The sequence below is a fragment of the Oncorhynchus kisutch genome, unplaced genomic scaffold, assembly GCF_002021735.2.
Source record: "Oncorhynchus kisutch isolate 150728-3 unplaced genomic scaffold, Okis_V2 Okis03b-Okis08b_hom, whole genome shotgun sequence".
NCBI lineage: Eukaryota > Metazoa > Chordata > Actinopteri > Salmoniformes > Salmonidae > Oncorhynchus > Oncorhynchus kisutch.
The window spans coordinates 8,420,645-8,434,898 of record NW_022261980.1 but is presented as its reverse complement, the minus strand read 5'-3'; the positions used below and the strand labels follow the sequence as shown (position 1 = coordinate 8,434,898).

The 14,254-nt window shown below is 44.1% G+C and overlaps 1 protein-coding gene across 1 annotated transcript in view; it reads right to left on the bottom strand.

Annotated features, from left to right (window-relative positions):
* Positions 1–7,445: 7,445 nt before the first annotated feature.
* glceb (glucuronic acid epimerase b) overlaps positions 7,446–14,254 on the bottom strand; it is an 80,183-nt gene continuing 73,374 nt past the window's right edge. The window contains exon 6 of the mRNA XM_031812519.1: positions 7,446–13,097. Coding sequence (XP_031668379.1) covers positions 12,366–13,097 — 732 coding nt within the window. The 3' untranslated portion in view covers positions 7,446–12,365. The remainder of the gene's footprint in view (positions 13,098–14,254) is intronic.

The window sequence follows — 14,254 nt, the reverse complement described above, 5'->3', positions numbered from 1 at the left end:
AACTAAAATAGGGAAAATAGAGTGTATTAAACGTTCATGTTACAGGCCTACACTTTACACGTGTGAGTAGCCTCAGACTGGTCTCAGAGTAAACGTAACATAGTAAATATAAAATCAGGGACACTCAAATGAGTTTGATATGTTACATTTGTTATGGTTACATAAGACAGGTTACTTAAAGGTAAAAACGAAAGGAGGGTGGTTGTTCTGGGTGGATGGGTTAGCTTTAGCCACAACAAATGGCAATTCGTAACATATTCTACGAATTGCAATTCGTAACATATTCTACAAATGGCAATTCGTAACATATTCTACAAATGGCAATTCGTAACATATTCTACAAATGGCAATTCGTAACATATTCTACAAATGGCAATTCGTAACATATTCTACAAATGGCAATTCGTAACATATTCTACAAATGGCAATTCGTAACATATTCTACAAATGGCAATTCGTAACATATTCTACAAATGGCAATTCGTAACATATTCTACAAATGGCAATTCGTAACATATTCTACAAATGGCAATTCGTAACATATTCTACAAATGGCAATTCGTAACATATTCTACAAATGGCAATTCGTAACATATTCTACAAATGGCAATTCGTAACATATTCTACAAATGGCAATTCGTAACATATTCTACAAATGGCAATTCGTAACATATTCTACAAATGGCAATTCGTAACATATTCTACAAATGGCAATTCGTAACATATTCTACAAATGGCAATTCGTAACATATTCTACAAATGGCAATTCGTAACATATTCTACAAATGGCAATTCGTAACATATTCTACAAATGGCAATTCGTAACATATTCTACAAATGGCAATTCGTAACATATTCTACAAATGGCAATTCGTAACATATTCTACAAATGGCAATTCGTAACATATTCTACAAATGGCAATTCGTAACATATTCTACAAATGGCAATTCGTAACATATTCTACAAATGGCAATTCGTAACATATTCTACAAATGGCAATTCGTAACATATTCTACAAATGGCAATTCGTAACATATTCTACAAATGGCAATTCGTAACATATTCTACAAATGGCAATTCGTAACATATTCTACAAATGGCAATTCGTAACATATTCTACAAATGGCAATTCGTAACATATTCTACAAATGGCAATTCGTAACATATTCTACAAATGGCAATTCGTAACATATTCTACAAATGGCAATTCGTAACATATTCTACAAATGGCAATTCGTAACATATTCTACAAATGGCAATTCGTAACATATTCTACAAATGGCAATTCGTAACATATTCTACAAATGGCAATTCGTAACATATTCTACAAATGGCAATTCGTAACATATTCTACAAATGGCAATTCGTAACATATTCTACAAATGGCAATTCGTAACATATTCTACAAATGGCAATTCGTAACATATTCTACAAATGGCAATTCGTAACATATTCTACAAATGGCAATTCGTAACATATTCTACAAATGGCAATTCGTAACATATTCTACAAATGGCAATTCGTAACATATTCTACAAATGGCAATTCGTAACATATTCTACAAATGGCAATTCGTAACATATTCTACAAATGGCAATTCGTAACATATTCTACAAATGGCAATTCGTAACATATTCTACAAATGGCAATTCGTAACATATTCTACAAATGGCAATTCGTAACATATTCTACAAATGGCAATTCGTAACATATTCTACAAATGGCAATTCGTAACATATTCTACAAATGGCAATTCGTAACATATTCTACAAATGGCAATTCGTAACATATTCTACAAATGGCAATTCGTAACATATTCTACAAATGGCAATTCGTAACATATTCTACAAATGGCAATTCGTAACATATTCTACAAATGGCAATTCGTAACATATTCTACAAATGGCAATTCGTAACATATTCTACAAATGGCAATTCGTAACATATTCTACAAATGGCAATTCGTAACATATTCTACAAATGGCAATTCGTAACATATTCTACAAATGGCAATTCGTAACATATTCTACAAATGGCAATTCGTAACATATTCTACAAATGGCAATTCGTAACATATTCTACAAATGGCAATTCGTAACATATTCTACAAATGGCAATTCGTAACATATTCTACAAATGGCAATTCGTAACATATTCTACAAATGGCAATTCGTAACATATTCTACAAATGGCAATTCGTAACATATTCAAAATGGGTGATAGACTTCCACTAAATAATACAACCATGTCTCGGATTGACGTACAGAATAATATGAAATGCTCCGAGACCACGTTGGTAGTCTACATTCAAAAGAAAAGATCACTCATTGGCCAGATGTCAATTTGATGTGCAAGTTTTCCCACCCAATTCTCCAAAAGAGGTTGATAAAATGACACAGACTTTCACAGTGATGTCATTGTGGTTTGAGCATCAGTTCTAAACGTCACACACTCTCCAAACCTCTCTGGGTCAAAGGTCAGGTGGCGGCCCTTAGCTCACTGAACATTTCGGATAGAAATGCGTGCGCAGGAGGTTCATGGTGGACTCTTCCTGTGTTGATGTTCACAGGAGGTTCATGATGGACTCTTCCTGTGTTGATGTTCACAGGAGGTTCATGGTGGACTCTTCCTGTGTTGACGTGCACAGGGTTCATGGTGGACTCTTCCTGTGTTGATGTGCGCAGGAGGTTCATGGTGGACTCTTCCTGTGTTGACGTGCACAGGGTTCATGGTGGACTCTTCCTGTGTTGATGTGCACAGGGTTCATGGTGGACTCTTCCTGTGTTGACGTGCACAGGGTTCATGGTGGACTCTTCCTGTGTTGACGTTCACAGGAGGTTCATGGTGGACTCTTCCTGTGTTGATGTGCACAGGGTTCATGGTGGACTCTTCCTGTGTTGACATGCACAGGGTTCATGGTGGACTCTTCCTGTGTTGACGTGCACAGGGGGTTCATGATGGACTCTTCCTGTGTTGATGTTCACAGGAGGTTCATGGTGGACTCTTCCTGTGTTGACATGCACAGGGTTCATGGTGGACTCTTACTGTGTTGACGTGCACAGGGGGTTCATGGTTAACTCTTCCTGTGTTGACGTGCACAGGGTTCATGGTGGACTCTTCCTGTGTTGACGTGCACAGGGTTCATGGTGGACTCTTCCTGTGTTGACGTGCACAGGGTTCATGGTGGACTCTTCCTGTGTTGATGTGCACAGGGTTCATGGTGGACTCTTCCTGTGTTGACATGCACAGGGTTCATGGTGGACTCTTCCTGTGTTGACGTGCACAGGGGGTTCATGGTTAACTCTTCCTGTGTTGACGTGCACAGGGTTCATGGTGGACTCGTCCTGTGTTGATGTGCACAGGGTTCATGGTGGACTCTTCCTGTGTTGACGTGCACAGGGTTCATGGTGGACTCTTCCTGTGTTGACATGCACAGGCGGTTCATGGTTAACTCTTCCTGTGTTGACGTGCACAGGGTTCATGGTGGACTCTTCCTGTGTTGACGTGCACAGGATTCATGGTGGACTCTTCCTGAGTTGACGTGCGCAGGAGGTTCATGGTGGACTCTTCCTGTGTTGACATGCACAGGGTTCATGGTGGACTCTTCCTGTGTTGATGTGCACAGGGTTCATGATGGACTCTTCCTGTGTTGACATGCACAGGCGGTTCATGGTTAACTCTTCCTGTGTTGACGTGCGCAGGAGGTTCATGGTGGACTCTTCCTGTGTTGATGTGCACAGGGTTCATGGTGGACTCTTCCTGTGTTGATGTGCAAAGGGGGTTCATGGTGGACTCTTCCTGTGTTGACGTGCACAGGTGGTTCATGGCATCCTTGCATATAGTATCACCTGGGACCCCTGAGAGACGCAGGACACTGAGACTGAAATAACTTATCATCCAGTTTATGCAATTGTATTAAATAGTTGGCTAAATCCAAACCAGTTTGTTGGACATTTGGAACATACTTCATATTTCACAAACTTCTACAGATGCACAATCGAGAGCATCCTGTCTGGCTGTATCACCGCCTGGTACGGCAACTCCTCCGCCCACAACCACAAGGCTCTCCAGAGGGTAGTGAGGTCTGCACAACGCATCACCGGGGGGGCAAACTACCTGCCCTCCAGGACACTTACAACACCCGATGTCACAGGAAGGCCATAAGGATCATCAAGGACAACAACCACCCGAGCCACTGCCTGTTCACCCCGCTATCATCCAGAAGGCGAGGTCAGTACAGGTGCATCAAAGCTGAGACCGAGAGACTGAAAAACAGCTTCTATCTCAAGGCCATCAGACTGGTAAACAGCCACCACTAACATTGAGTGGCTGCTGCCAACACACTGACTCAACTCCAGCCACTTTAATAATGGGAATTGATGGAAATTGATGTAAAATATATCACTAGCCACTTTAAACAATGCTACCTAATATAATGTTTACATACCCTACATTATTCATCTCATATGTATACAGTATATACTGTACTCTATATCATCTACTGCATCTATGTAATACATGCATCACTAGCCACTTTAAACTATTCCACGTTGTTTACTTACCCTACATTACTCATCTCATATGTATATACTCATTCATATTTTTATGTACATATTCTTTATCCCTTTACACTTGTGTGTATAAGGTAGTAGTTTTGGAATTGTGAGGTTAGATTACTCGTTGGTTATTACTGCATTGTCGGAACTAGAAGCACAATCATTTCGCTACACTCACATTAACATCTGCTAACCATGTGTATGTGACAAATAAAATTTGATTTGAATTAAAGGGTGACTACACACTCAAATTTTAAAACATTTTCCCAGACCTCAAAAGCTGTCTTCTGATGTGGTTTAGTATGGTTGTTGACTTAGAATATCCCATTTTTAGATTGTTTTAATAAGTGTGGTTTTTGAGAGTGAAAAACCTGAAAAACAGTGAAGTGAAAAACAGAACCAATTACTGAATTTTTTAAATAATTGTTACATATTTCTTTTTAGAGGTGTAATTAGGATATGGGCCAAGCAGCACCTTGGTCTATTTTCATTCTCTCCCCACTATCAATTCAATTCTGCTAACCATGTGTATGTGACCAATACATTTGATTTGATCTGATCTCTGGATGTTTTAGAAACATCACTGTTATGAGATTCTTTGACCTTATAATGGAAATGTCATATTCTTGATGCAAATAATTAGTAATCAAACATTTAAAAAAAATGAAGGGTAGTTTGTTGAATTCCAGACAGTCTTTCAGGAGAGTTCAATCCTCTTCCCTGCTATAATACATGTGACAGGTGACTAAAACGCGAGCTCACTGCCACGCCTGCAATATCACACTTTACCACAAGATGTCAGTCTTTTCATATGGAAACATTACAGGGTAGATTTCTGAAAGGTCCTCAAGGTGAACAGCTCAGAGGCCTACCTTAACACACAGGTTGGGGAATCCTAATGCCTAATAATCGGTATTAGCATCATGGTTTTGAGGTCTGGATTGTTTTGGTCAAATGTGTTCATTCAACTACAGTGACGGCTTATAATGACCAATAAAAAACATCAACGTTGTTGATCACCTGAACACCCCCAGAAGCCATAGAAAAATAAATATTGCTGTGATAACATGGCGTTAGTAGCCTGGCGATGTAGGTTGAAAAATACTAAGAAATCAGTTGCTACTAGCGTCTTTAACTTGCACCATGATCCAGTCTTTGAGTTCGTTGTGCCCTCTGACAAGCAGTAATCTTTCTGCATATCTTCTGTACCAACGATGCATAGCCACAGTAGCTCCACTGTAGTGAAATAGAGAGGGAATCCTCAGTGATTGATATTTCCTACAGTTTCTGATACGACTTCTAATAGCAACAGATGGGACCTAATAGACCAAATCTACCAGAGGCCCTGACCCACCTAACGCCTTCCTCTTCTGGAGGCAAAAGAGAGCCCCCAGTGATGGCCTAATTTGGCGCCAATTTCAAAGCACCAATGGAAACAGGGCTTTAGTGTAACATCAGCATAAACCAGGTGGCATCTTGCAGCACATTCATTACAATACAGTAGGTCCTAGTGTGTGTGCTGCCAGTGTGGCTGGAGGTCGGTAGCAGGTAGGTTGGATTGGGTCGTCTGCTTGGTTGTGGTGTTCTGGAGTCTGTTCGCGAGGTCGGGTCTCTGGCAGACAGACACTCCCTGGCCCAGTCTGCCCGACCGGATTCATAATTAATGGTGGGTAAGCAACTCAGGTCGCTCCCTCTCTCTGGTTGGGGCACGGTTATGGCAGCCTCGCCACCGAGGTCACCTCCGGCTCTGACACAGCTGCCAGTTAGTGGCATAATGCACTATATTATTCAGTACAGCCTATAAGAGGAGAGCCGCGAGACAAAGCACCAAGCAAAACACTGTAATTAGCTGGTTTGGTAAATCAACGGCAGCAATCAGGGAATGATCACATGGTCTTAGGTTAATGATTATCTCTGCTGTTCCATCGTCTGAAATAGATATTGCTGAAACTATCTGCAGTCGATAATGTTTATTCTGCTTCTGAATTAGATGAGCATCGGTGTTCAAAATAGGTCAGAGGGGGATTATAAACCAAGCAAAGATTAGAAAAAGAAAATCAAATGTAATGAGAGAGTTCCAGCTACCTCTAAGACTTGTAACTTCATAAGCTCTGTCTTACACAATGAAGTGATGCCTCGAGGCTTCCTCTACCTTCCTTTCTCCCCCTCTACCTCCCTCCCTCTTTCACTCACTCAACTCTTACCTTCCCTGCTTTAATCTGCTCTACTGAACCCCCCCCCCCTCCCTCTCCCATCTACAAAAAGCCTCACACGGACCCAAACCCAATGAGCGTAGGGTCACCCTGGAGCTAATCTGATCAGACAGACAGTGAAATGAACCCAGCTGCAGTGCTCCTCTCCTGGGTCTCTGGACTCTGAAAGCACCATGAACTCCTCTAATGCTATCAGAGCCATCTGAATGGCACTAGAGTAGGTGAAGGATGGTCCTGTGGAGGGAGGGCCAATGGGGCCAATAAAGAGACAAAGCCTGGAGTCTGGGAAAGGCCTAATTAAAGAGCTGGGAGACAAACTGGCTGTCAGGAGGAAAGGTAATATCATTAGGGTTTGTGGAGAGAGAGAGAGAGAAGGGCTGAAGTCTATAAATGTCAGGAGGGGAGCTCTGCTGAGCTCAGGTCGAGCGTTCCTCAATGAGTTTTCAATTCAATGTGCTTAAACTCACCCAGGCTCCATCCATTAGGTCCCTGCTCAGGTTTGTGTAGAGGACTGATCAGTTAATGAAAGTAGACTATCGGATTGCAAACTCAATCGTCTCGTCCGAAACGACGATGCATTTTGATACACCTTGATTGATTAATCTTCTAAGCAATTAAAGAGTATTAAACAGGAACAGGGTTGCATATTTGAAGAAAGATCATTGGACGTCAACATTAAGAAAAATGTATTTATTTTACAACTTTAAAAAGCGACTTTTTAAGCACAAAGATTCACTCTTATATATAAACACTTTTTCTCTGCATAAAAAAAATGGTAGCATGTGCACATTGTGCTTGTCTGTACAACCGCTCTCTGGGCGCCCCTCGGCAGCTGGGACCCAGTCTACATTTTATTGCATAAGTCACATGTGATCCGCACATGTCAATTTACAGGATAGTGGAAAGAATCGAGTTGAAAAGGAGAGAAAATAACGACTAGAAAGATTCCTTTACACAGTGAAAAACAATAGCAGCTTTCAAAAGGAAGGCGTTGCACATTGTCCAGAAGAAACTAAATCCAACAGAATAGACCAACTAATGGAGCCTGTGATTGTGCTTTACTCAACAACAAAAAAACTAAACAGCTGACCCTAAAGCAAATCCTTCCACCATGTAAACCAACGCTAAACAAAACAAGCTGGTAAACTACAACCCCCTCCAGGAGAATCTGCAGTTAGGAGCCTATTTTTCCCTTTGAAATGTGACCGAGCACTAACACTAGATGTACGGTTGCACACATCCCATTAGACAGGCGAGTTTTACACATCTTCTGTTAACTAGAACTTCCGACACTACTCTATTAGAATCTCCATTTCAAAAACTACATTTTCCCAAAAGGCAGTTGATTCTCCTCCCCCCCCCCCCCCCCCCCCCGTTGTCTCTGAGGAGGGAAGGCAGAAACTCTTGTTTAAGCATTATCGTTTGTCATCTTGTGATATCTCAGACTTGATACTGACAAACAAAATGCTTAATGGAAAATCTGCAGAAACAAAAACATTAAGAACAAACAACCTGGACATTTAAAGACTTTGGTATGAACAAAATGAAGCGCTCAATAAACACAGGCCCTATTGGTACGCCTGACTGTCCCAATATCCCTTTAAAGAATGGACTTCATTCTTAGTCCCGTCAAAGTATGAAATATGCATAGTGGTATTCATGTGAAGAAATGAGATTGAATAGACATGACCAACCAATGATTAAGAGAATCAAACCATATCCATTGAATATCCAAATCAGGGGATCTCAAGTTATGACAGGTTCAGAGTGCAATTTCTCAGCAAATGATGACTTGGCCTCCAGAATGAAATCAGAGCAGGGCACAAGAGGGCAAGGGTCACAGAGGGTGAAGAGGTGACCATCAGAACCCTGTGACTGACATGGAACCTGGGAGATCAGATGGAGCAGGTAGACACACACACACACACACTACCTGGTCTCAGATGCGTTTGTGCCGTCTTGTGAAATCCTATGGTCATTGTCGTGCTAAAACAGATCTGGGACCAGGCTAGGAAACACAAGGTTGGGGCTTTGAGTTTGAGAACTACTGCACCTGGACTGACAGTGAATTTCACTGAGCGTAAACGAAGGTTAACCCCCATTGACTAAACCATTTCCTCTGCATGTTCTAATGAAAACATGGAGCTCACACTCTTCTTACTGTCTCCTCTCTGACAGCAGTACCCGACTCACACCAGCAGTAGCTTTTCCTTTCATTATTTTATACATGTCATTGGCGTCACCTCAAAGAGCGAGGGCCAACGTCACTGAAGGTGTCGGATTCCGTCCTTTATCAAGTTCAAAAGTCATTTAGGAAAATGGGAGAAATGGTCCTTTGAACAAAAAACATTTCAATCCTCTTACGCACTTTACAATTCCTGTAGCCGGTCGGAGACGGTGAAACCCGATCCGTCTGAACCACAGCCGCAGAACATCCTTCTCATAAACAATCTTTGATCTGACACCATATCAGTCAGAAGTGAAACAGTCTCCTTCGTCTTGGCCAGCCATTGTTTACCAGTCAGTTAAAAGCTGAATCATTCCCTGCTGCCGCGGCTGCACCACCGACAGGCTCTCAAGACTCAAGCCTATTAACCGTCTGAATTAGAGGTGGCTCTGCAGCCCTCTTCACTCACATCCACCTGTCAATAGGCCAGGCAGGGAGATTGAACAGGCCTGAGCCCACGCATGCTAACGGATGGGAGAAAGAGCGACTGTCATTAGCTTGCTTTCCGCTAGCGTCTCCGTGTGCCAAGAATTAGGGCAGCGTTCAAAACAACCTCAGCCGCCGGCGATGTTCTTGTTGAGAAACTAAAGATGTTGACAGTGTTCCTCGAACAACATGACGCCTCAATCTGCCCACTCTCTCACACACGCACAGACACACACGCGTTTCCAGAATTGTAGTGTATTGATTAGCAAATGATTGATATAATTTCCAGATGATTGTTAGAGTAATTAAAATATAGTGTAGTAGCCAGTATTTCTGACAATGAATGTAAAATAGGATATGATGTCAGTGTTACTGAAACAATAACAATATTCAATGAGATGTTACATTCATCTACATTTCATTTGCTGATCAGACACTCACAACTGGAGAGGGTTCACGAAAATCAACCCATGGTGAAATTAAAATGAGTGAAATCACTAAGGAAGAATTCAAGATGGATTTATAATGGACATGAACAGAGCTCCAGACTCAGACTGAGGAGGGCGGCCATTTCCTGGCAATGGGAAAAGATAGGATGTAATGTAACGACTATAGCGAATGCCTCTGGCTCCAGTATGTGAAGGATGATGGGCCGACCCCAGGGAGCTGTAATGGGAGCTAGTTGTGGCCGGGGATCAGGGATGCTGCCTCCCATTGCTGGGCTGAAATACAACCCGTGTCCCAGAGCAATCAAACTGACCTGAGAGCAGCTACACGGACACCGCCCCTGAACAGATTAGGACTACGGGGCTCCGCAGGGTTCAATCTTCGCCCCCCAAAATGAGATTGTGGTGAGGTGGTTATGAGGCCTATGGGAATGGAGGGGGTGAGAAGTTGCTGCCCCTAAGGGCTTTTTAAAAAACATTATTTTTAACCTTTATATAACTAGGCAAGTCAGTTAAGAACAAATTCTTATTTTCAATGACTGCCTAGGAACAGTGGGTTAACTGCCTGTTCAGGGGCAGAATGACAGATTTGTACATTGTCAGCTTGGGGATTCAAACTTGCAACCTTTTGGTTACTAGTCCAACGCTCTAACCACTAGGCAACCCTGCCGCTGATCGCAAGTCAGATCTATTTATTGGACACTGATGTTTTAGGTTGGGATTGGGTTAAAATAAACTGATTCTAAATCTGGGGTTACTCATGATTATCCAGGGGAGCTATTGTTAGTGAATGACGATAGTAGCTCCTTATCTTTCTACTCTGAACACCAATCGGTGGACTCTTTACTTTCATTGAACAACAAATAACATTTGGTACGTTCAAAACAACTATTATCAATGTTGTTGGGAAACTGGTCGGTCGGGGGAAAACCTGATCAACATTCAGAATTTATAAAGACTCTCCTCCAAAAAGAGTCTTTATAAATTAGACTCATATCATACTCCATTGAGTATTTACAGTATGGTTTCAGTCAGCTAGTTCTTCAGCCATCCCAAAACACAGGTGAACATTAGAGGGGAGAACTAGTGAAGGAATAAAGTGTTGGAACAAAGCTATTCAATAAACCCACTCAAGACATTCTTCTTCTGTAGCATCCTGATGAGTGAAGAGACAAATGGGGGGGGGGGGGGGGTGCACCCTTTTTCTCCCATACACACAGACACACTCCCTGAAGCTACGTTTGCACATAATTACAACAGCTAGCTCGGAATAGACCACAGCTGCAATTACAGTGGCAAAAATAAGACCCGGGACGAACGGCACCGCAAACATTTAGCGCTTTTAGACTGAACACACCTTTCACCTTCTCTGTAACCAGATCACACACACGTAGCTACGTAGGCTACACACACAGAGATGTGCACACACACACAGAGAGATGTGCACACACACGTAGCTACATAGGCTACACACACACACACACAGATGTGCACACACACACAGAGAGATGTGCACACACACTTAGCTACGTAGGCTACACACACACACATGTAGCTACGTAGGCTACACAGAGAGATGTGCACACACACACACAAGTAGCTACTTAGGCTACACACAGAGAGATGTACACACACGTAGCTACGTAGGCTACACACACACACAGAGATGTGCACACACACACACAGAGAGATGTGCACACACACACACACACAGAGATGTGCACACACACACACACAGAGAGATGTGCACACACACGTAGCTACGTAGGCTACACACACACAGAGAGATGTGCACACACACACACACAAGTAGCTACGTAGGCTACACACACAGAGATGTGCACACACACGTAGCTACGTAGGCTACACACACACATATGTGCACACACACACACAGAGATGTGCACACACACGTAGCTACGTAGGCTACACACACACACAGATGTGCACACACACACAGAGAGATGTGCACACACACTTAGCTACGTAGGCTACACACACACATGTAGCTACGTAGGCTACACACACAGAGATGTGCACACACACACACACACACACACACACACACACGTAGCTACGTAGGCTACACACACAGAGAGATGTGCACACACGTAGCTACGTAGGCTACACACACAGAGAGATGTGCACACACACACAGAGATGTGCACACACACTTAGCTACGTAGGCTACACACACACATGTAGCTACGTAGGCTACACACACAGAGAGATGTGCACACACAAGTAGCTACGTAGGCTACACACACAGAGAGATGTGCACACACACGTAGCTACGTAGGCTACACACACACATGTAGCTACGTAGGCTACACACACAGAGAGATGTGCACACACAAGTAGCTACGTAGGCTACACACACAGAGAGATGTGCACACACACATGCCACCCGCTTTCCTCCCACACCTCCCCATAGAGTTCCTGGTCCAGGACCGGCTCCTAGTTGTGCTTGGCCCGCCCCCCCTCCAGGACCGGCTCCTAGTTGTGCTTGGCCCGCCCCCCCTTCAGGTAGCTCTTCCAGCGCTTCACCACGTCCCGGAAGATGGGCGCGTTATCGATGGACGCCAGCAGCTGCAGCTGGTTGATGTGTGTGGTGTGGTAGTCCCAGCGTGCCAGGTTGGGGGCTGTGCCCAGCATGTAGTGCCGCAGGTCGTAGATGCTGCCCGAGCCAGTGTCATACAGTGGCAGCATGGCCTTGAGGGACTCCATGCCCCTGGAGAACAACAGGCCAGACTCCCGGCCTAGTTTCTCGCCCGCCGTCTCGGCCAGATCGTGGAGACCGAGCAGCGAGTATATGAAGCCGTTGAGCACGAAGGAGCCTGGTGTAGTGGGGTACTCCTCGTACCAGTCGTACTTGTTCATGAAGACAGCCTTGACGCCGTGCTGTTCAGAGTGCAGCTTGTAGGGGCCGGTGGCACGCAGCGCAGCGTTCAGGTACGTCTGGTCCTTGGTGAGCAGGTAGGCGCGGACCAGAGTCGACATGGCCTGGCCCTGCGCCATGGCGGAGTACCAGCCAGGCTCCAGCGGGCGGAAGCCCTCGCCCAGCTTGCGTGTGACCATGATGGGCCATCCGCCACGCTCGTCCTGGTTGCGCAGCAGCCAGTCACTGGCGGCGAAGAAAGCAGCCGTGTGCGCCGTGGTGGAGATGGTGACGTTGTCGATGGCACCGCGCCCACGGACTATCAGTCGCACAACCCGCCGCGGCATCACCTGGAAACAAAGGGGGGGGGGGGGTGGTTTTGTTTCACTGAAGCCATGTTTAACATGATAGGAACATTAACTCTTCCTACCAAGATTCACACAACTTCTACGTGTCTGGTACTTCATAACCTTATGGGTTATATGCTGATTTGGTAACTAACATTTAAAAATATATTTGATTATAATACTGTAAATAGTATCTTATGGTCTTAACCAACATGTTAAAATGTATTATAGTTTCTATACGTTTCCTTGTTTCTCTACAGCAGGGCTCTCCAACCCTGTTCCTGGAGATCTACCCTCCTGTAGGTTAACTCCAACCCTGTTCCTGGAGATCTACCCTCCTGTAGGTTAACTCCAACCCTGTTCCTGGAGATCTACCCTCCTGTAGGTTAACTCCAACCCTGTTCCTGGAGATCTACCCTCCTGTAGGTTAACTCCAACCCTGTTCCTGGAGATCTACCCTCCTGTAGGTTTTAACTCCAACCCTGTTCCTGGAGATCTACCCTCCTGTAGGTTTTAACTCCAACCCTGTTCCTGGAGATCTACCCTCCTGTAGGTTAACTCCAACCCTGTTCCTGGAGATCTACCCTCCTGTAGGTTAACTCCAACCCTGTTCCTGGAGAGTTACCCTGCTGTAGGTTAACGCCAACCCTGTTCCTGGAGATCTACCCTCCTGTAGGTTAACTCCAACCCTGTTCCTGGAGATCTACCCTCCTGTAGGTTAACTCCAACCCTGTTCCTGGAGAGTTACCCTGCTGTAGGTTAACGCCAACCCTGTTCCTGGAGATCTACCCTCCTGTAGGTTTTAACTCCAACCCTGTTCCTATAGAGCCACCATCATGTAGGTTTTTCACTACACCCCTGTTCCTATAGAGCCATGCTCCTGTAGGTTTTAACTCCAACCCTGTTCCTGGAGAACCACCCTCCTGTAGGATTTTTCACTACAACCCTGTTCCTGGAGAACCACCCTCCTGTAGGTTTTAACTCCAACCCTGTTCCTGGAGAACCACCCTCCTGTAGGATTTTTCACTACAACCCTGTTCCTGGAGAACCACCCTGCTGTAGGATTTTTCACTACACCACTAATCTACTGCAGCCGATCGTAATAATTAGCTGGTTGACAAACTGAATCAACTGGGGATTGGAGAGCCCTGCTCTAACAC